The sequence below is a fragment of the Bombina bombina genome, chromosome 5, assembly GCF_027579735.1.
Source record: "Bombina bombina isolate aBomBom1 chromosome 5, aBomBom1.pri, whole genome shotgun sequence".
Classification (NCBI taxonomy): Eukaryota; Metazoa; Chordata; class Amphibia; order Anura; family Bombinatoridae; genus Bombina; species Bombina bombina.
Genome location: NC_069503.1, coordinates 6,241,943 through 6,266,036, shown reverse-complemented (window position 1 = coordinate 6,266,036; position 24,094 = coordinate 6,241,943). Strand labels below are relative to the sequence as shown.

Sequence of the window (24,094 nt, the reverse complement as noted above, 5' to 3'; positions counted from 1 at the left end):
TAATATCTATGGAATGTAAAGGTTCAAACGGAACCCCTTGCAGAACTGAAAGAACTAAATTCAGACTCCATGGCAGAGCCACAGGTCTATAAACAGGCTTGATTCTGACTAAAGCCTGAGTAAACGCTTGAACGTCTGGTACCTCCGCCAGACGTTTGTGTAAAAGAATAGACAAAGCAGATATCTGTCCCTTTAAGGAACTAGCTGACAATCCTTTCTCCAATCCATCTTGGAGAAAAGACAATATCCTGGGAATCCTAATCTTACTCCATGAGTAACCCTTGGATTCGCACCAACAAATATATTTTCGCCAAATCTTATGGTAGATTTTCCTGGTGACAGGTTTTCTATAGCCTTAATCAGGGTATCGATAACCGACTCAGAGAAACCACGCTTAGATAGAATTAGGCGTTCAATCTCCAAGCAGTCAGACGCAGAGAAATTAGATTTGGATGTTTGAAAGGACCTTGAAGTAGAAGGTCCTGCCTCATTGGCAGAGTCCATAGTGGAACGGATGACATGTCCACTAGGTCTGCATACCAGGTCCTGCGTGGCCACGCAGGCGCTATTAGAATCACTGACGCCCTCTCCTGCTTGATTCTGGCAACCAGGCGAGGGAGGAGAGGAAACGGTGGAAACACATAGGCCAGATTGAAGGACCAAGGCGCTGCTAGAGCATCTATCAACACCGCCTGGGGATCCCGGGACCTGGCCCCATAAAGAGGAAGTTTGGCATTCTGATGGGACGCCATCAGATCCATTCCGGAGTGTCCCATAGCTGAGTCAGCTGGGCAAATACCTCCGGGTGGAGTTCCCACTCCCCCGGATGAAAAGTCTGACGACTTAGAAAATCCGCCTCCCAGTTGTCTACTCCTGGGATGTGAATTGCTGAGAGGTGGCAAGAGTGATACTCCGCCCACCTGATTATTTTGGTTACTTCCATCATTGCTAGGGGACTCCTTGTTCCCCCTTGATGGTTGATGTAAGCTACAGTCGTGATGTTGTCCGACTGAAATCTGATGAATTTGGCCGCAGCTAGCTGAGGCCATGCCTGAAGAGCATGAATATCGCCCTCAGTTCCAGAATGTTTATCTGTTTGAGCATGCATAGTTGCAGTGGTCTGAGGTGTATCCGTGCAAAAGGGACTATGTCCATTGCCGCTACCATTAGTCCGATTGTCTCCATGCACTGAGCTACAGACGGCCAAGGAATGGAATGAAGAGCTCGGCAAGTAGTTAAGAGTGTTAACTTTCTGACCTCCGTCAGAAATATCTTCATTTCTACCGAGTCTATTAGGGTTCCAAGGAAAGGAACTCTTGTGAGGGGGGAGAGAGAACTCTTTTTGATGTTCACCTTCCACCCGCGAGACCTCAGAAAGGCCAATACAATTTCCGTGTGAGACTTGGCTCTTTGGAAAGTTGACGCCTGAATTAAGATGTCGTCTAGGTAAGGCACCACTGCTATGCCCCGCGGTCTTAGAACCACCAGGAGGGACCCTAGCACCTTTGTGAAAATTCTGGGAGCAGTGGCCAACCCGAAAGGAAGAGCCACAAACTGATAATGCTTGTCCAGAAAGGCGAACCTGAGAAACTGGTGATGATCTTTGTTACGGTTACCCTTAGTCTCGCTGAGAGATGGACCGCTTAGTAGCCTGGATCCCTATTGCTAAAGAGGGGAGAAGCTGCTTTCCATAGTATTCTATATGAGTCTCGCAAATATAGAATAATCTCCCTTAGCTGCAGCACAGCTAGGATACCCTTCTGCCCACAAAAACGAGTCAACGCTGCGATTGAAGGTCAAACAAGAACTCAGGACTGGGATGCCCAGCCTGCTTTTTATTAAGGTTACATGCACACAGGGCACTCCCAGGGGGGGGGGGGAAGCACAAAATCCCCCATCACACATTTAGATAGAGAGCACTGTCCTTTGACAGGCCACAATAGGATTACAGTACTTAAGATAACAAGTTTACAAGTTCATCTTATCAATTAGCAGTCTGGCTCCAGAGGTGATTAGACAATGGGATTGGTTATCCCTAAACTTAGAGCTGAGGCCAGCAAATGTGTATTTAGGCAATAGTTTCTAAAAGCTGAAAAAAAAAGAGTTAACTCTTTATGAAATGATACTTGTTACGGTTTTCTTGGAGCCCTTCTTAGGCGCTGGCTTGCTGGTTCAGGCATTGCTGCTGGGAAATAAGCTCTTCACAACAAAATAACTAATGCTTCTGTAACAATCTTTGTGGATAGGAATGTGCACATACGCATCCTGTAGATCCACGGTAGTCATATATTGACCCTCCTGGATCATTGGTAAGATTGTCCGAATGGTCTCCATCTTGAATGACGGGACTCTGAGTAATTTGTTTAGAATTTTGAGATCCAGGATTGGTCTGAAAGTTCCTTCTTTTTTGGGAACCACAAACAGGTTTGAGTAAAAACCCAGCCCTTGTTCCACAATTGGAACTGGGTGGATCACTCCCATTGTATGTAGGTCTTCTACACAGCGTAAGAACGCCTCTTTCTTTGTCTGGTCTGTAGACAAACGAGAAATGTGGAACCTTCCCCTTGGAGGGAAGTCCTTGAATTCTAGAAGATATCCCTAGGATACAATCTCTAAGGCCCAGGGATCGTGTACGTCTTTTGCCCAGGCCTGAGCGAAGAGAGAGAGTCTGCCCCCCACTAGATCCAGTCCCGGATCGGGGGCTACCCCTTCATGCTATCTTGGGGGCAGCTGCAGGCTTCTTGGCCTGTTTACCCTTGTTCCAGCCCTGGTAAGGTTTCCAGGCTGCCCTGGGTTGTGAAGTGTTACCCTCTTGCTTTGCAGCAGGGGAGGATGAAGCGAGACCGCTTCTGAAATTTCGAAAGGAACGAAAATTATTTTGTTTGTTCTTTGTCTTAAAGGACTTATCCTGAGGGAGAGCATGGCCTTTTCCCCCATTGATTTCTGAGATAATCTCTTTCAATTCAGGCCCAAAGAGGGTCTTTCCTTTGAAAGGGATGTTCAGTAGTTTGGATTTTGACGACACATCGGCCGACCAGGACTTCAGCCATAGCGCCCTGCGCGCCAGAATGGCGAAACCTGAATTCTTTGCCGCTAACTTAGCTAGTTGGAAAGCGGCATCTGTGATAAAAGAATTAGCCAGCTTAAGAGCCTTAATTCTGTCCATAATATCCTCATATGAGGTCTCCGTCTGGAGCGCATCTTCCAGCGATTCGAACCAGAAAGCAGCTGCAGTAGTTACAGGAACAATGCATGCTATAGGTTGGAGAAGAAAACCTTGTTGAACAAAAATTTTCTTAAGTAAACCCTTAAATTTTGTATCCATTGGGTCTTTAAAAGCACAACTGTCCTCAATTGGTATGGTTGTGCGTTTAGCAAGTGATGAAACAGCCCCCTCCACCTTAGGGACCGTCTGCCACAGGTCCTGCGTCGTGTCAGATATGGGGAACATTTTCTTAAAAACAGGAGGGGGAACAAACGGAATCCCTGGTCTATCCCACTCCCTAGTTACTATATCAGCAATCCTCTTAGGAACCAGGAACACATCAGTGTAAACAGGCACTTCTAGGTACTTGTCCATTTTACACAATTTCTCTGGAACCACCAAAGGGTCGCAGTCATCCAGAGTAACTAGTACCTCCCTGAGCAATAAGCGGAGGTGTTCTAGTTTAAATTTAAATGCCAAAGTATCTGAGTCTGTCTGAGGAGCAACCTTTCCCGAATCGGAAATTTCTCCCTCAGACGGCACATCCCTCGCCCCCATTTCAGAGCGTTGTGAGTGTATATCGGATACGGCTACTAAAGCGTCAGAATGCTCAGAATCTGTTCTTAAAACAGAGCTATCACGCTTTGCAGGTAACACAGGCAGTTTAGATAAAAACTCTGAGAGGGTATTATCCATAACTGCCGCCAAGTCCTGCAAGGTAAAAGAGTTAGACGCACCAGAGGTGCTAGGCGTCACTTGAGCGGGCGTAACTGGTTGTGACACGTGGGGAGAGGATAACGGGCTAACCTCATTAACTTCTGTCTGAGAATCATCTTGGGCCACATTTTTAAGAGCAACAATCTGTTCTTTAAAATGTATAGACATATCAGTACAAGCGGGACACATTCTGAGAGGGGGTTCCACCATGGCTTCTAAACACATTGAACAAGGATTTTCCTTAGTGTCAGACATGTTTAACAGACTAGTAGTATACACAAACAGGCTTAGAAAACACTTTAATCAAGTAAAAACACACTTTGCAAAAAAACGTTACTGTGCCTTTAAGAGATAAAAAAAGCACACAATTTTCCAAAACAGTGAAAAATGCAGCAAATTTTACGAAATTTTCACAGCATGTACCTAAAGCATTGGTAAGATTGCACAACTAGCAAGAAAAACGATTAACCCCTTAATGCCCAAACCGGATCAATAGTAAGCTAACAAACCGGTTAAAACAACTTCAGCACCTTGCTCTGCTGTGGCCCTACCTGCCCTTAGGAACCAGATTTGTGGGGAAAAGGCTTCTTATAGGCCCTCAAACTGCAGCAGGACCCTCCATGTGAAACAGCCTGAAGATCTAGTCAGTCTAACTGCGCATCTGAGGCGCAAAATTAGGCCCCTCCCACCTTACTCCGGTGTTGTGAGGCCTAAAGAAACACTCCTAAGTGTTAAAATAATAGCCATGTGGGTAACAACCCCTGAAGAAACCCAAAGGAACCTCAAAGTGTCTCAAAAAAACGATATTTCTTAGTAAAAACCGTTTGCCATAAAATAGTGTCAACCAGCACAAACTAGCCCTGTTATGTAAGCTTGTAATTCCATACTTAGTCTCTGAATACAGCTTACCCTTCCCTCATGGGGATATCATCAGTCCTTTTCTAGCATTATCACAGTCTTGTCTAGAAATAAATGACTGAACATACCTTATTGCAGCCTAACCTGCAAACCGTTCCCCCAACTGAAGTTTTCTTGTACTCCTCAGTCCTTTGTGGGAACAGCAGTGGATTTTAGTTACAACATGCTAAAATCATCTTCCTCCCTGCAGAAATCTTCATCTCTTTTCTGCTAGAGAGTAAATAGTACAAACCGGTACCATTTAAAATAACAAACTTTTGCTTGTAGAACAAAAACTAAAAATCTAACACCACATTTACTTTACCCTTCCGAGAGGGACCCTATTGCTTAGAGCCGGCAAAGAGAATGACTGGGGGGTGGAGCTAGAGGGGGAGCTATATGGACAGCTCTGCTGTGTGCTCTCTTTGCCACTTCCTGTAGGGAAGGAGAATATCCCACAAGTAAAGGATGAATCTGTGGACTGGATACACCTTACAAGAGAAATAATAAACTCTTGCTTGAAGAATCTATACTAACACCTCACTTTACCTCTTCCTATCACTAACGTAGGCAAAGAGAATGACTAGAGTGGGAGGGAAGGGAGGAGCTATTTAACAGCTCTGCTGTGGTGCTCTTTGCCTCCTCCTGCTGACCAGGAGGTGAATACCCAATTAGTAATTAAGATGATCCGTGGACTCATCGTGTCTTAAAAAAGAAATAAAGATCATGCTCCCACCTTTGTCCTGAGGCATGGCAAGATGCTCGTGTAGTTTCTTCTCCTGTCCTTGGCGTCTCTTTAGCATTTCCCTCTGGAATAAGGCAACCGACCGTAAAAGCTCCTCTCCCATCACCTCGGACGGCGGCAGGACAACGCTACAATCCAGAAATTCGTTAATAGCATTCAAGAGATCCTGGCGGTCATCAGCAAGGTAAGCAGCCTCATGGAATGGCTGGAAGACAATAAATCAGATCAGGAGACGATGCACATTAGAAATGTGACAAAGAAGAGCAGGAAATCAGAGACACAAAGTCTCAAAACAGGACCAGGGAGATGTAGGATTGTCACAAAGAGGGAATGCAAACATGTATGTGAGAGAGACACACAACCTATATGTGAGAGAAAGACACACAACCTGTATGTGAGAGAGAGACACACAACCTGTATGTGAGAGAGAGACACACAACCTGTATGTGAGAGAGACACACACAACCTGTATGTGAGAGAGACACACACAACCTGTATGTGAGAGAGACACACAACCTGTATGTGAGAGAGAGACACACAACCTGTATGTGAGAGAGAGACACACAACCTGTATGTGAGAGAGAGACACACAACCTGTATGTGAGAGAGAGACACACAACCTGTATGTGAGAGAGAGACACACAACCTGTATGTGAGAGAGAGACACACAACCTGTATGTGAGAGAGACACACAACCTGTATGTGAGAGAGACACACAACCTGTATGTGAGAGAGACACACAACCTGTATGTGAGAGAGAGAGACACACAACCTGTATGTGAGAGAGAGACACACAACCTGTATGTGAGAGACACACAACCTGTATGTGAGAGAGACACACAACCTGTATGTGAGAGAGACACACAACCTGTATGTGAGAGAGACACACAACCTGTATGTGAGAGAGAGACACACAACCTGTATGTGAGAGAGAGACACACAACCTGTATGTGAGAGAGAGACACACAACCTGTATGTGAGAGAGAGACACACAACCTGTATGTGAGAGAGAGACACACAACCTGTATGTGAGAGAGAGACACACAACCTGTATGTGAGAGAGAGACACACAACCTGTATGTGAGAGAGAGACACACAACCTGTATGTGAGAGAGAGACACACAACCTGTATGTGAGAGAGAGACACACAACCTGTATGTGAGAGAGACACACAACCTGTATGTGAGAGAGACACACAACCTGTATGTGAGAGAGAGACTGTTACAGAAGCATTAGTTATTTTGTTGTGAAGAGCTTATTTCCCAGCAGCAATGCCTGAACCAGCAAGCCAGCGCCTAAGAAGGGCTCCAAGAAAACCGTAACAAGTTTCATTTCATAAAGAGTTAACTCTTTTTTTTCAGCTTTTAGAAACTATTGTCTAATCACCTCTGGAGCCAGACTGGTAATTGATAAGATGAACTTGTAAACTTGTTATCTTAAGTACTGTAATCCTATTGTGGCCTGTCAAAGGACAGTGCTCTCTATCTAAATGTGTGATGGGGGATTTTGTGCTTCCCCCCCTCTCCCCCTGGGAGTGCCCTGTGTGCATGTAACCTTAATAAAAAGCAGGCTGGGCATCCCAGTCCTGAGTTCTTGTTTGACCCTCAATCGCAGCGTTGACTCGTTTTTGTGGGCAGAAGGGTATCCTAGCGGTACTGCAGCTAAGGGAGATTATTCTATATTTGCGAGACTCATATAGAATACTATGGAAAGCAGCTTCTCCCCTCTTTAGCAATAGGGATCCAGGCTACTAAGCGGTCCATCTCTCAGCGAGACTAAGGGTAACCGTAACATTTGGCGGCAGCGGCGGTATTTTCCTGGATTTCCTAGGAGAGGTACAGAACGGATGGAGAGCGCTTACGAAAAATTGAAGCGTACAACCCAAAAGGATTTACTTGAAAGCAGAGGGGGGTACGCCAGCAACCGGCCGAGGAGAGAGCTGATCGCAGAATTGACCGAACTGGATCAGAGCTTCACAATGGCGGAAACACCGACCACGATTAGTGACGAAAAAACCAGGATTGTTCGGGAAAGGCTCTCATTATACGGGCCGAACCCCTCCATGGAATTGGTACAGCAGTTGATGGCAGAGGCGGACGAGGATATACGAGAGACTCGAGCCCACGAACTCAACCTAGCGAATGCACACCGCAATGCTGAAGCCCCGCAGGTAATCATCCCTGTCGAAAATGCTGGGAGGCCCAAGATACCCTATGCGGCATTTCGACCCTTCCTAGAGAGCGAGACAGGGATTGATGAATATTTGGCGGACTTCGAAAGGCAATGTGCCCTGCACCAGATTCCCAACAGAGAGTGGCCCACGATATTGTCTGGGAAACTATCCGGGCGAGCCCTGGAAGCCTTTCGTACTCTGGGTGCTGAGGAAGTGACACAGTATGAGCTAGTTAAGGAGACACTGTTGCGACGGTACGCTGTAACTCCGGACACGTATCGCCGACAGTTTCGGGGCACGGAAAAGAAGCCTAACGATACCCATATGGAATGGGCGCACCGAATGCGGAGAGCGGCAAATCACTGGCTGAGCGGAAGTAAAGCGGTGACTGGGGAGGAAATTTTACAATTGTTTCTCTTAGAACATTTTTATAATGGCATGGAACAGCAAGGGAAGGAATGGCTGCGAGACAGGCGGCCTTCTACCTTAGAAGAAGCAGCCAAATTGGCCGATGAACATTATGACTCCCGTCTTCACGAACCCATGAACTACCGAGCTCCAGCACGGGTCGAACCCAGAGAGGTTTACCGTGCACCCCCTCGTACTGAATTCCGAGCCCCGGTGCCCACAAGGCCCGTCCGACACTCAGGACCACCCAATAACAGCTCTGAGCGTCCCAGACCGACTTGCCACCGATGCAAGCAACCAGGGCATTTCATGGCTAGCTGCCCCCTTAATACGCACCAGACACCCAGGAATTACAATTACCCCTCTGGGTCCTATCGTCCGGCCCGGGCCCTCTGTGTTAACCAAGAGGCCCCTATGGAGGGATATGTGGGGCCGCTTCACGAGGCAGACCCTGTATATGCTGCCTCAGATAACCGCCAGCACCATCGGCAGAGGGTATGGCTCGAGGGGCGATCTACCGAGGGATTGCGAGACACAGGGGCTACTATCACGCTGGTACAGAGTCATTTGGTGCCAGAGCACAAGCGATCCGGACAGACTGTGGCCGTTAGAGTGGCGGGGGGGGATGTGTACAAAATTCCAACAGCTAAAGTGCATCTTGATTGGGGAGCGGGAAAGGGGGCTGTGAACGTGGGCCTAATGGATAATTTACCTGCCGAAGTACTACTGGGCAACGATTTGGGCCCCATGACTTCTGCCTATGCTCCAGTATGCAACAACGAGGCGGACCCAGTGACTACACGGGCCCAAGCCCGGACGGAGCGAGAGCTCTCACCAGTGCGGGAGACACAGGTAAGACCTACCCCGACCTTGCCTGACAGGTTAGGCCCCATACCCTGGGACACCCCAGATGCTTTCGAGGCAGAGTCTAAGACTGACCCGACCTTACAAAAGTACCGGGAACGAGCAGAGACCGGAGGGGGCGGGGCAGATAACGAAACATTCTTATGGGAAAAAGGGAAACTATACCGCTGGACAGAGAAAAGGGGACAGCGTAGGCGACAGCTGGTAGTGCCCCACAAATACCGTCAAGAAATCCTCAAAATAGGCCACGACATCCCCTTAGCAGGCCACCTAGCCGTTACCCGTACCCTACACCGCATTACTCACACGTTCTTTTGGCCAGGGGTGCACGCTGACGTTAGAACTTACTGTAACACCTGCGATGTGTGTCAACGAGTAGGAAGGCGAGGCGATCACCCTAAAGCCCAGCTAGTAAATATGCCCATTGTAGAGGAACCCTTCAGCCGGGTTGCTATTGACCTAGTGGGACCACTGGCTACCCCTAGTCCCTCCGGTAAGCGATACATTCTTACCGTAGTGGACTACACTACCAGGTACCCAGAGGCTGTCGCCCTATCCAACATACAAGCGGATACGGTAGCGAATGCACTAGTACAGGTGTTCTCCCGGGTAGGATTTCCAAAAGAAATCCTATCCGACCGAGGCACCCAATTTACGGCTGAATTGACCCAACAACTCTGGCAGGTTTGCAAAATTAAGTCCCTCCTGAGCTCCCCATACCACCCCCAGACGAACGGGCTGTGTGAGAGGTTCAATGGGACCCTCAAGCAAATGCTCAAGACGTTCACTCAGGAATACCGAGACTGGGAACGCTTCCTGCCGCACCTCCTATTTGCTTATCGGGAGGTGCCCCAGGAAACGACAGGGTTCTCTCCCTTCGAGTTGCTCTATGGAAGAAAGGTACGGGGACCCCTAAACCTGATCCGGGAGCACTGGGAGGGAGAGATGGAGGCTGACGGTGTCCCCATTGTGCCATACGTGCTGGAACTCAGGGACCGAATGGAGCAATTAGCCAAATCCGTGCGGGCTAATCTCCAGTTGGCCCAGAGAAGACAGAAAGTATGGTACGATCGGGGGGCCCGAAAGAGAATCTTCACCATAGGACAAAAGGTGTTAGTACTTAAGCCGGTGAAGACAGACAAATTGCAGGCGTCCTGGCAGGGTCCCTACCAGATCGTAGAGAAAAGGGGAGACACCACTTATGTGATAGCTAGCTGCCACGACAACAATCTTAGAAAGACATTCCATGTAAACATGCTCAAGGAATATTTTGAGCGGCCAGAGAACGTGACGGCCGTATGTTGTTCCCCTCAGGAAGACCCCGACAGTTTACCCATTCCAGACCTATTAGAAAAGAGCATCCCCACAGGTATAGTGGCGCAGGTTCAGATAGGGGACCGACTTAGCCCCACTGAAAGGGAGCAGCTCAACCAACTCCTCCAGTCTAAACACCTCACCTTCTCCCCGAAGCCAGGGTACACTACTTTAACCACCCACCAGGTAGATACTCCGGGACAAGCTCCCTTGCGCCAGGCTCCGTACCGAATCCCCGAAGCAGTTAGGACAGGAATGAAGAAGGAGATCGATGAGATGCTCCAGCTCAGGGTAATTGAGCCCTCCGATAGTCCCTGGGCCTCCCCAGTTGTCTTGGTGCCCAAGAAAGATGGGACCACCCGGTTCTGCGTAGACTATCGGAGGCTCAATGAAAATACCGTGACGGACGCTTACCCTATGCCCAGGGTAGACGAGCTACTCGATCGTATAGCCAGGGGAAATTACCTGACCACTATTGACCTCTGCAAAGGTTACTGGCAGATTCCCCTGGCCCCGGAGGCTATCCCCAAGTCGGCATTCGTCACCCCATTCGGCTTATATCAGTTTAGGGTAATGCCGTTTGGGATGAAGAATGCCCCAGCTACATTCCAGCGCTTGGTGGATAGGCTCCTGGATGGCTTCCAGAGTTTTGCTTGCGCCTACCTGGACGACATAGCGATCCACAGTGAGTCCTGGGAGGACCACTTAGCTCATGTGGGAATGGTTCTGGATCAGATCCGGGCTGCTGGCCTGACTCTGAAGCCAGAAAAATGCCACTTTGGGATGGCCGAGGTACAGTACCTGGGTCACCGGGTGGGGTGTGGAAAGCAGCGACCAGAGCCGGCCAAAATAGAAGCTGTCGCCAATTGGCCCACCCCCATCACTAAGACTCAGGTCCTAGCCTTCCTGGGCACGGCAGGGTACTATAGACGGTTCGTACCAGACTACAGCACACTTGCCAAACCCCTGACTGACTTGACCAAGAAGAACTTACCTCGACAGGTCCTGTGGTCTCCCCACTGTGAAACGGCTTTCCAGGCTCTCAAAAATGCTCTAATTAACGCTCCTGTCTTGGCGGCCCCAGCCCTTAACAAACGTTTTATCGTCCATACAGATGCTTCCATGTTCGGGCTGGGAGCCGTCCTCAGCCAAGTAGGCGAAGATGGAGGGGAGCATCCAGTTGCCTACATCAGCCGGAAGCTCCTGCCCCGCGAAGTCAGCTATGCAGCGGTCGAAAAGGAGTGTTTGGCTTTGGTGTGGGCATTAAAGAAATTGACTCCCTATTTATATGGTCAGGAGTTCACTCTGGTCACCGACCATAACCCGTTGGTGTGGCTGAACCGGGTCTCTGGAGATAACGGCAGGCTATTACGTTGGAGCTTATCGTTGCAACCCTTCAATTTCACCATTACTTACAGACCTGGGAAACAGAATGGCAACGCCGACGGGTTGTCCAGACAAACCGACCTCAGCCCCGCATAATCAGCGGTCTGGACAGCCTTAGTCTGCCCCGAAAAGGGGTCAGACCGTGTCTGCCAGAGTGTTCCACAGAAAGGGAGCACTGTTACAGAAGCATTAGTTATTTTGTTGTGAAGAGCTTATTTCCCAGCAGCAATGCCTGAACCAGCAAGCCAGCGCCTAAGAAGGGCTCCAAGAAAACCGTAACAAGTATCATTTCATAAAGAGTTAACTCTTTTTTTTCAGCTTTTAGAAACTATTGTCTAATCACCTCTGGAGCCAGACTGGTAATTGATAAGATGAACTTGTAAACTTGTTATCTTAAGTACTGTAATCCTATTGTGGCCTGTCAAAGGACAGTGCTCTCTATCTAAATGTGTGATGGGGGATTTTGTGCTTCCCCCCCTCTCCCCCTGGGAGTGCCCTGTGTGCATGTAACCTTAATAAAAAGCAGGCTGGGCATCCCAGTCCTGAGTTCTTGTTTGACCCTCAATCGCAGCGTTGACTCGTTTTTGTGGGCAGAAGGGTATCCTAGCGGTACTGCAGCTAAGGGAGATTATTCTATATTTGCGAGACTCATATAGAATACTATGGAAAGCAGCTTCTCCCCTCTTTAGCAATAGGGATCCAGGCTACTAAGCGGTCCATCTCTCAGCGAGACTAAGGGTAACCGTAACAGAGACACACAACCTGTATGTGAGAGAGAGACACACAACCTGTATGTGAGAGAGAGACACACAACCTGTATGTGAGAGAGAGACACACAACCTGTATGTGAGAGAGAGACACACAACCTGTATGTGAGAGAGAGACACAACCTGTATGTGAGAGAGAGAGACACAACCTGTATGTGAGAGAGAGACACAACCTGTATGTGAGAGAGAGACACACAACCTGTATGTGAGAGAGAGACACACAACCTGTATGTGAGAGAGAGACACACAACCTGTATGTGAGAGAGAGACACACAACCTGTATGTGAGAGAGAGACACACAACCTGTATGTGAGAGAGAGACACACAACCTGTATGTGAGAGAGAGACACACAACCTGTATGTGAGAGAGAGACACACAACCTGTATGTGAGAGAGAGACACACAACCTGTATGTGAGAGAGACACACAACCTGTATGTGAGAGAGAGACACACAACCTGTATGTGAGAGAGAGACACACAACCTGTATGTGAGAGAGAGACACACAACCTGTATGTGAGAGAGAGACACACAACCTGTATGTGAGAGAGAGACACACAACCTGTATGTGAGAGAGACACACACAACCTGTATGTGAGAGAGACACACAACCTGTATGTGAGAGAGACACACAACCTGTATGTGTGAGAGAGACACACAACCTGTATGTGAGAGAGAGACACACAACCTGTATGTGAGAGAGAGACACACAACCTGTATGTGAGAGAGAGACACACAACCTGTATGTGAGAGAGAGACACACAACCTGTATGTGAGAGAGAGACACACAACCTGTATGTGAGAGAGACACACAACCTGTATGTGAGAGAGACACACAACCTGTATGTGAGAGAGAGACACAACCTGTATGTGAGAGAGAGACACAACCTGTATGTGAGAGAGAGACACAACCTGTATGTGAGAGAGAGACACAACCTGTATGTGAGAGAGAGACACAACCTGTATGTGAGAGACACACAACCTGTATGTGAGAGAGACGCACAACCTGTATGTGAGAGAGACACACAACCTGTATGTGAGAGAGACACACAACCTGTATGTGAGAGAGACACACAACCTGTATGTGAGAGAGACACACAACCTGTATGTGAGAGAGACACAACCTGTATGTGAGACACACAACCTGTATGTGAGACACACAACCTGTATGTGAGACACACAACCTGTATGTGAGAGAGACACAACCTGTATGTGAGAGAGACACACAACCTGTATGTGAGAGAGACACAACCTGTATGTGAGAGAGAGACAGTAAAAACATGAATTATGCTTACTTGATAATTTCCTTTTCTTCCGTTGGAAAGAGTCCACAGCTGCATTCATTACTTTTGGGAAATAAGAACCTGGCCACCAGGAGGAGGCAAAGACTTAAATACTCCTCCCACTTCCCTCATCCCCCAGTTATTCTGCCGAGGAACAAGGAACAGTAGAAGAAAAATCAAGGTGAAAAAGTTGCCAGAAGAATAGAAAGACGCCCCACATAAAATTACGGGTTGGGAGCTGTGGACTCTTTCCATCAGAAGAAAAGGAAATTATCAGGTAAGCATAATTTATGTTTTTCTTCTTAAATGGAAAGAGTCCACAGCTGCATTCATTACTTTTGGGAAAACAATACTCAAGCTAAAGAGGACACAGAGTGCCAAAACGGGAGGGTACAATAGGCAGCCCATTCTGAGGGCACCAAGCCAGAAAAACACAAACCATCCCAAACCCTGCTTCTTCAGAGCCGGTCAGAAAATTAAGAGTGAAAAAGGCCCACAAGTACACAGACTCCAAGACAGGCCGAAGTCCAACCAGAGATGCAGACTCACTGAACCAACACTCTACCAAAAAGACCGTTGCCCATAGGCAGTCCCACACTCCCTGTACTAGTACAAATACCCAAATCCCCCAAAAAGAAAAGGGTAGGGGAAGCCAACAGTATACCCAAAAGGTATAAAGATTCTCTAAAAGAACCATCTCCTGTAGACAATAAGAGCCCAAGGATCATACAGAAGCATAAAAAATGACAGCTGAAAACCAAGTCCTCGACATCGGAACTCAGAAAAAACTGAGCAATGAAGATACGGTAGGAACCCAGTAAAAAACTGTCCAGAAACTCATCGTTCTTGGTACAATTTCGAGACATCCGCAAGGAAAACTGCCAACAAGGCAAATACCAAATTGCCCACCCTCCCAGACAGAGGGCACCCACCAGGCAACTAAGGCGCAGGATTCTGGTTCAAAGACCTACGAACAAACAACCGACCTCAGATCGTACCCCCAGCCGGACCAGCCCAAGCAATGGCAGATCTGAGCAGGGAAACAAAGTAACCGAGGACCGACCCACGAAAGCGAAAGAGTAGACACAGCTACTCCATCTAGAGACACTTGAGAAGGCATGAGATTCAAAGAGAACTTGTGAGCCAACCAACTAAAGTCTCAACGTCGGCCAAGAGCACAGTTAGGAAAAAAACATTGTCCGAACCGAAGAAAAAACCTGCTTCAACCTCCCACCCACCGGAGAGCTCCCACAAAGGAAGTGCACCTTCGAAGAGAGGAGAGAAAGATATAGTGAACCCCCAGAAACTAGAGCATCGAGAGACACCTGCCCAAGGAACAGAAGTGTCAAGGAAGAAACCGGGAGAAAACAAGGTCACTCCACTGTATAACATAAGAGTCCCTCAGTGAAAACCCCATCGAGTCAGCACGCCTATCAGGCGCGGAAATAAAAACCTTGCCCGTGCAATCGTCCCCCTGTGAAGCCGGAACGGCCACTGACAAGGGACAACAGGCGGCTGACCCCAGGGAACCACAGCTACCCGGCTCCTAGAAGAGCTGGCCCAAGGAAAAAGCCAGAACAAGGACGAAGGCCGAGGAACCCGGAATGCTGAACTCCCAGGTCCGACCTAGGATCTTACATCCGGTAACATCTCGCGGCGGGAGCCAAAAAAAGGAGCCAAGGATAACTCCTCGACAACCGGAAGATCAGGATAAGTCCCCCGTGTCCTAAAAGGGTTAAATTAAACCATCATGCAGTAACAGAAATCCCTGGTCCGAGAGACTGATAGACCTCCCAGGGAACATCCGGACAAAGCCGAATAACAAGAGCAAGAGCTCTGCAAGTCCCAATTCAAAGGGAAGAGACCCCCCTCACAAAAGACCAATGCTCTAAAACTAGCAAGGATTCTCAAGGACGTACAAAGACGCTTGATAAATTAGTCAACCAAGCGACATGAACACGAATGTGCTTGACCAGAGTGGCTAATCCCCTACCAGGGATCAAGCGCCACCTCGCAAAACTACCCGAAGGAGAGAAGGCTAAACATACCTCCCGGGGATTGAAACTGTAACCCATCAGGTTACCACAATGCCGAGCACCTTCAGAGTATAGCATTCTGATCTAGCCTTCCAGCTAGTCACGAACCCTAGAAACAAGGGGACAGTGAGGACAAGCTACCCACAGAACACTGCAGGACTCTATACCCCTCAGGATAAACCATAGAAGAAAATACGTGGTTGTGGGTGCCATTTAAGCAGCAATCCCTAAACCACATGAGAAAGGTCATTAGGACCTATAGATCGCCAGACTACACTGTCAGATGTCCGTAAGAGGAACAAAATAACTCCCGAAGGGAACCAGATCCCAGAAGGTGACCCATCCCCAAGGAGAAACAGAGATAGTCCAGAAGGTCGCCAAACCAGAGACCCCCAATGGAGCAAGTCCTAAAAGGACAAATTCCCAAGCCTCCAAAAGGCTAAAACGCATCCTGACGGGCAGACAAAAAGGCGCTAGGCCCTCTATCCTTCGCACCACGTGGAAGGAATACTCCAGCTCCCCAAAAAGCAGGAACAACAGAGAGAGACGCAGCATTTCCGCTGACCGGTCCCCCAAGAGATAGTTATAAAAAAAAAAAACACTCCCAAGAACCACTCGGACCCGAGAGTCCTGGTAAATGCTTAACTAGAAGCAAAATAACACAAACATTATTGTGAGAAATCGGCGCCCCTACCAGACCAGCTAGGCCGATAGTCACCACGTGTCTGAAAAAGTCGCGTGACAGCAGAACTGAATCCAAGCAGGGCCAGCCCGCAACCGGGTTACCACTGCCAAGCCGACTATTCTACTCTCAGAGAGAGGCAGAAAATAGGAACACGTTAGTTCCATGTTAAACTGCTACATAACTTCAATAGAAGCAAAACCACAAGCATCGATCCCAGAAAAAAAAGTTCCCACAGGAACTATTAGAAGGAAAATCAAAACTCATCCAACAGGACAAAATTAAAACAACCGGCAACCCGAAGGTTAACACCCCCCCAAAAAATGACCAGAAGGCCCGCAGGACCCGCCTAACGGAAAACCTGTTCTACAAAAACTGGGAAGGATCTCGATAAAAAGACGTAGAGGAGATTATACCACCCCCCCATGTCTAACAAGGCTGTGTTATTCAAATAAAAAGCTACAGAGTCCCATAACCCATAAGGGTAGGGTCCCCCAGTAACCCGAAAACATGTCTGAGGAAGACACTAAGGCGAGCCCGCCTGTAACGAAAAACACAGCACTCTGGAAAGGTTACTCCCTCAGGTGCTGCATATGTCCTCCCAGGGCAGAGAGACCCAGGATAAACGGGCACGAGCACAATCGCGAACAAACATCCAGACTCTGCAGTCGAGCCAGCACCAAAATGATGTTGAAACGAAAATGCGCCACCACCTCTGGGAGGAACTGACTCATATCCGAGGAGGGAAAGACATAACTTGGGTTACCTGCATGTGTAGTATTAGAAGGGAGCAGTAGGGAACTCGCCTCCTGGAGGACAGGGCCCCCCGAGGCGGAAGGCTCAGCCGTCTCTTGAATCCCTGAGCTCGAGGAACAAGGAGCTCTAGAACGGCCTGAGGAACATAACTGATGAACCTGTGTCCAAGGGTCTGATTCACACTCATCACAGGACGAGGAGTCTGACCCAGAAAGTTGACCCAATTCAATATCAGTATCGTCCATAGTTGGATATTTAAAGTGGACTATAAAACCAAAATAAAAACAGCACCAGACACCTAAAAATGACTGGGGCACTCACCACCTCCTGATAACCAGACCGCAGCACACTATTACTCAGACGCCACACAGACAGGAATGTAAAAATGGGAGACACGGACGTAAAACGCCCGGTCACCAGGTGAACCGTACAGTCCAAAAAACAAAAGTGCACCCAACCGTAGGGTCGCGTCACTTTGAATGCCTATATGTTCCAAGCCAAGAGCAAGAAAAACACTACACATAAGCAGGTTAAATCACATAAAAACATGATTAAAAAAAACCCTGTTCAATAATCCCCCTCAGGAGATATTAACCGTTGATTCCAAGATACTAAAGGAGTCCCATTGAGACCCCAAATTTTACCTAACAAATGCGTTACAGTGCAATCAGAGAAGGTAAATGAAACGATCTTATCAGAATCCACGTCGTGGAACAGGAACACGGCCCATCAAGTGTGACGAATAGTAGCATCGTGTATGCCATGGACTTGAGAGAGGACAGCAGGTAGGGAAGCGAAGTTCGACAACGCCAACTGCTAAAAGGGAGCTGTGAATACGAGTCGGGATGGTGTCGCAGGGGAAGCTCCCACTGCATCTCCGGACTCTCACTTTCGCCCAAGCCTTCACACCAAAGACTGAAACGACTACTTAAAACCTTTTTACTTGTCTAAGAGTAGCACCCTCCATAAGAAACATTAATATAGAACAAAAAATAATAAAAAGAAAAAAAAACTTCTGGCACTTCTCTGCCAACCTCCTGGGACGAAAGGCAAAGAATGACTGGGGGATGAGGGGAGTGGGAGGAGTATTTAAGCCTTTGGTTGGGGTATCTTTGCCTCCTCCTGGTGGAAAGGTTCTTATTTCCCAAAAGAAATGAATGCAGCTGTGGACTCTTCCCATTTAAGAAGAAAACAGAGAACAACATGTATGTGAGAGAGACTCAGGAGAAGAGAGAGCACAACATGTATGTGAGAGAGACTCAGGAGAACAGAGAGATACACAACATGTATGTGAGAGAGACTCAGGAGAAGAGAGATACACAACATGTATGTGAGGGAGACTCAGGAGAAGAGAGAGACACAACATGTATGTGAGAGAGACTCAGGAGAAGAGAGACACAACATGTATGTGAGAGAGACTCAGGAGAAGAGAGAGACACAACATGTATGTGAGAGAGACTCAGGAGAAGAGAGAGACACAACATGTATGTGAGAGAGACTCTGGAGAAGAGAGAGACACAACATGTATGTGAGAGAGACTCAGGAGAAGAGAGAGACACAACATGTATGTGAGAGAGACTCAGGAGAAGAGAGAGACACAACATGTATGTGAGAGAGACTCAGGAGAAGAGAGAGACACAACATGTATGTGAGAGAGACTCAGGAGAAGAGAGAGACACAACATGTATGTGAGAGAGACTCAGGAGAAGAGAGAGACACAACATGTATGTGAGGGAGACTCAGGAGAAGAGAGAGACACAACATGTATGTGAGAGAGACTCAGGAGAAGAGAGAGACACAACATGTATGTGAGAGAGACTCAGGAGAAGAGAGAGACACAACATGTATGTGAGAGAGACTCAGGAGAAGAGAGAGACACAACATGTATGTGAGAGAGACTCAGGAGAAGAGAGAGACACAACATGTATGTGAGAGAGACTCAGGAGAAGAGAGACACACAACATGTATGTGAGAGAGACTCAGGAGAAGAGAGAGACACAACATGTATGTGAGAGAGACTCAGGAGAAGAGAGAGACACAACATGTATGTGAGGGAGACTCAGGAGAACAGAGAGACACAACATGTATGTGAGAGAGACTCAGGAGAAGAGAGAGACACAACATGTATGTGAGAGAGACTCAGGAGAAGAGAGAGACACAACATGTATGTGAGAGAGACTCAGGAGAAGAGATAGACACAACATGTATGTGAGAGAGACTCAGGAGAAGAGAGAGACACAACATGTATGTGAGAGAGACTCAGGAGAAGAGAGAGACACAACATGTATGTGAGAGAGACTCAGGAGAAGAGAGAGACACAACACGTATGTGAGAGAGACTCAGGAGAAGAGAGAGACACAACATGTATGTGAGAGAGACTTAGGAGAAGAGAGAGACACAACATGTATGTGAGAGAGACTCAGGAGAAGAGAGAGACACAACATGTATGTGAGAGAGACTCAGGAGAAGAGAGAGCACAACATGTATGTGAGAGAGACTCAGGAGAAGAGAGAGACACAACATGTATGTGAGAGAGACTCAGGAGAAGAGAGAGACACAACATGTATGTGAGAGAGACTCAGGAGAAGAGAGAGACACAACATGTATGTGAGAGAGACTCAGGAGAAGAGAGATACACAACATGTATGTGAGAGAGACTCAGGAGAAGAGAGATACACAACATGTATGTGAGAGAGACTCAGGAGAAGAGAGAGACACAACATGTATGTGAGAGAGACTCAGGAGAACAGAGATACACAACATGTATGTGAGAGAGACTCAGGAGAAGAGAGAGACACAACATGTATGTGAGAGAGACTCAGGAGAAGAGAGACACAACATGTATGTGAGAGAGACTCAGGAGAACAGAGACACAACATGTATGTGAGAGAGACTCAGGAGAACAGAGAGACACAACATGTATGTGAGAGAGACTCAGGAGAACAGAGAGACACAACATGTATGTGAGAGAGACTCAGGAGAACAGAGAGACACAACATGTATGTGAGGGAGACTCAGGAGAAGAGAGAGACACAACATGTATGTGAGAGAGACTCAGGTGAAGAGAGACACAACATGTATGTGAGACAGACTCAGGAGAACAGAGAGACACAACATGTATGTGAGAGAGACTCGGGAGAACAGAGAGACACAACAAGTATGTGATAGAGACTCAGGAGAACAGAGAGACACAACATGTATGTGAGAGAGACTCAGGAGAAGAGAGAGCACAACATGTATGTGAGAGAGACTCAGGAGAAGAGAGAGACACAACATGTATGTGAGAGAGACTCAGGAGAACAGAGAGACACAACATGTATGTGAGGGAGACTCAGGAGAAGAGAGAGACACAACATGTATGTGAGAGAGACTCAGGAGAAGAGAGAGCACAACATGTATGTGAGAGAGACTCAGGAGAAGAGAGAGACACAACATGTATGTGAGAGAGACTCAGGAGAAGAGAGAGACACAACATGTATGTGAGAGAGACTCAGGAGAAGAGAGAGACACAACATGTATGTGAGAGAGACTCAGGAGAAGAGAGACACAACATGTATGTGAGAGATACTCAGGAGAAGAGAGAGACACAACATGTATGTGAGGGAGACTCAGGAGAAGAGAGAGACACAACATGTATGTGAGAGAGACTCAGGAGAAGAGAGAGACACAACATGTATGTGAGGGAGACTCAGGAGAAGAGAGAGACACAACATGTATGTGAGAGAGACTCAGGAGAACAGAGATACACAACATGTATGTGAGAGAGACTCAGGAGAAGAGAGAGACACAACATGTATGTGAGGGAGACTCAGGAGAAGAGAGACACAACATGTATGTGAGAGAGACTCAGGAGTAGAGAGAGACACAACATGTATGTGAGGGAGACTCAGGAGAAGAGAGAGACACAACATGTATGTGAGAGAGACTCAGGAGAAGAGAGAGACACAACATGTATGTGAGAGAGACTCAGGAGAAGAGAGAGACACAACATGTATGTGAGAGAGACTCAGGAGAAGAGAGAGACACAACATGTATGTGAGAGAGACACAACATGTATGTGAGACAGACTCAGGAGAAGAGAGAGACACAACATGTATGTGAGAGAGACTCAGGAGAAGAGAGAGACACAACATGTATGTGAGAGAGACTCAGGAGAAGAGAGAGACACAACATGTATGTGAGAGAGACTCAAGAGAAGAGAGAGACACAACATGTATGTGAGAGAGACTCAGGAGAAGAGAGACACAACATGTATGTGAGAGAGACTCAGGAGAACAGAGAGAGACACAACATGTATGTGAGAGAGACTCAGGAGAAGAGAGAGACACAACATGTATGTGAGAGAGACTCAGGAGAAGAGAGAGACACAACATGTATGTGAGAGACTCAGGAGAAGAGAGAGACACAACATGTATGTGAGAGAGACTCAGGAGAAGAGAGAGACACAACATGTATGTGAGAGAGACTCAGGAGAAGAGAGAGACACAACATGTATGTGAGAGAGACTCAGGAGAAGAGAGAGACACAACATGTATGTGAGGGAGACTCAGGAGAAGAGAGATACACAACATGTATGTGAGAGAGACTCAGGAGAAGAGAGAGACACAACATGTATGTGAGAGAGACTCAGGAGAAGAGAGAGACACAACATGTATGTGAGAGAGACTCAGGAGAACAGAGAGACACAACATGTATGTGAGAGAGACTCAGGAGAAGAGAGAGACACAACATGTATGTGAGACTCAGGAGAAGAGAGAGACACAACATGTATGTGAGAGAGACTCAGGAGAAGAGAGAGACACAACATGTATGTGAGAGAGACTCAGGAGAAGAGAGAGACACAACATGTATGTTGAGAGACTCAGGAGAAGAGAGAGACACAACATGTATGTGAGAGAGACTCAGGGAAAAGAGAGAGACACAACATGTATGTGAGAGAGACTCAGAGAAGAGAGAGACACAAACATGTTATGTGAGAGAGACTCAGGAGAACAGAGAGACACAACATGTATGTGAGAGAGACTCAGGAGAAGAGAGAGACACAACATGTATGTGAGAGACTCAGGAGAAGAGAGAGACACAACATCGTATGTGAGAGAGACTCAGGAGAAGAGAGAGACACACCATGTATGTGAGAGAGACTCAGGAGAAGAGAGAGACACAACATGTATGTGAGAGAGACTCAGGAGAAGAGAAGACACAACATGTATGTGAGAGAGACTCAGGAGAAGAGAGAGACACAACATGTATGTGAGAGAGACTCAGGAGAAGAGAGATACACAACATGTATGTGAGAGAGACTCAGGAGAAGAGAGAGACACAACATGTATGTGAGAGAGACTCAGGAGAAGAGAGAGACACAACATGTATGTGAGAGAGACTCAGGAGAAGAGAGAGACACAACATGTATGTGAGGGAGACTCAGGAGAAGAGAGAGACACAACATGTATGTGAGAGAGACTCAGGAGAAGAGAGAGACACAACATGTATGTGAGAGAGACTCAGGAGAAGAGAGAGACACAACATGTATGTGAGAGAGACTCAGGAGAAGAGAGAGACACAACATGTATGTGAGAGAGACTCAGGAGAAGAGACTCAGGAGAACAGAGAGACACAACATGTATGTGAGAGAGACTCAGGAGAACAGAGAGACACAACATGTATGTGAGGGAGACTCAGGAGAACAGAGAGACACAACATGTATGTGAGAGAGACTCAGGAGAAGAGAGAGACACAAAATGTATGTGAGAGAGACTCAGGAGAAGAGAGAGACACAACATGTATGTGAGAGAGACTCAGGAGAAGAGAGACACAACATGTATGTGAGAGAGACTTAGGAGAAGAGAGAGACACAACATGTATGTGGAGAGAGACTCAGGAGAAGAGAGAGACACAATATGTATGTGAGAGAGACTCAGGAGAAGAGAGAGCACAACATGTATGTGAGAGAGACTCAGGAGAAGAGAGAGACACAACATGTATGTGAGAGAGACTCAGGAGAAGAGAGAGACACAACATGTATGTGAGAGAGACTCAGGAGAAGAGAGAGACACAACATGTATGTGAGGGAACTCAGGAGAGAAGGAGAGAGCACAACATATATGTGAGAGAGACTCAGGAGAAGAGAGAGACACAACATGTATGTGAGAGAGACTCAGGAGAAGAGAGAGCACAACATGTATGTGAGAGAGACTCAGGAGAAGAGAGAGACACAACATGTATGTGAGAGAGACTCAGGAGAAGAGAGAGACACAACATGTATGTGAGAGAGACTCAGGAGAAGAGAGAGACACAACATGTATGTGAGAGAGACTCAGGAGAAGAGAGAGACACACCATGTATGTGAGAGAGACTCAGGAGAAGAGAGAGACACAACATGTATGTGAGAGAGACTCAGGAGAAGAGAGACACAACATGTATGTGAGAGAGACTCAGGAGAACAGAGATACACAACATGTATGTGAGAGAGACTCAGGAGAAGAGAGAGACACAACATGTATGTGAGGGACACTCAGGAGAAGAGAGAGACACAACATGTATGTGAGAGAGACTCAGGAGAAGAGAGAGACACAACATGTATGTGAGAGAGATTCAGGAGAAGAGAGAGACACACCATGTATGTGAGAGAGACTCAGGAGAAGAGAGAGACACAACATGTATGTGAGAGAGACTCAGGAGAAGAGAGACACAACATGTATGTGAGAGAGACTCAGGAGAACAGAGAGACACAACATGTATGTGAGAGAGACTCAGGAGAACAGAGATACACAACATGTATGTGAGAGAGACTCAGGAGAAGAGAGAGACACGACATGTATGTGAGAGAGACTCAGGAGAAGAGAGAGACACAACATGTATGTGA

General features: G+C 47.3%; 1 protein-coding gene across 1 annotated transcript in view; it reads right to left on the bottom strand.

The window, feature by feature from the left end:
- SLC4A2 (solute carrier family 4 member 2) overlaps positions 1 to 24,094 on the bottom strand; it is a gene marked incomplete in the record, with an annotated part of 556,511 nt that overhangs the window by 204,018 nt on the left and 328,399 nt on the right. Inside the window, 1 exon segment of the mRNA XM_053713254.1 lies at positions 5,556 to 5,769. Within this exon segment, the coding sequence (XP_053569229.1) occupies positions 5,556 to 5,769 (214 nt within the window).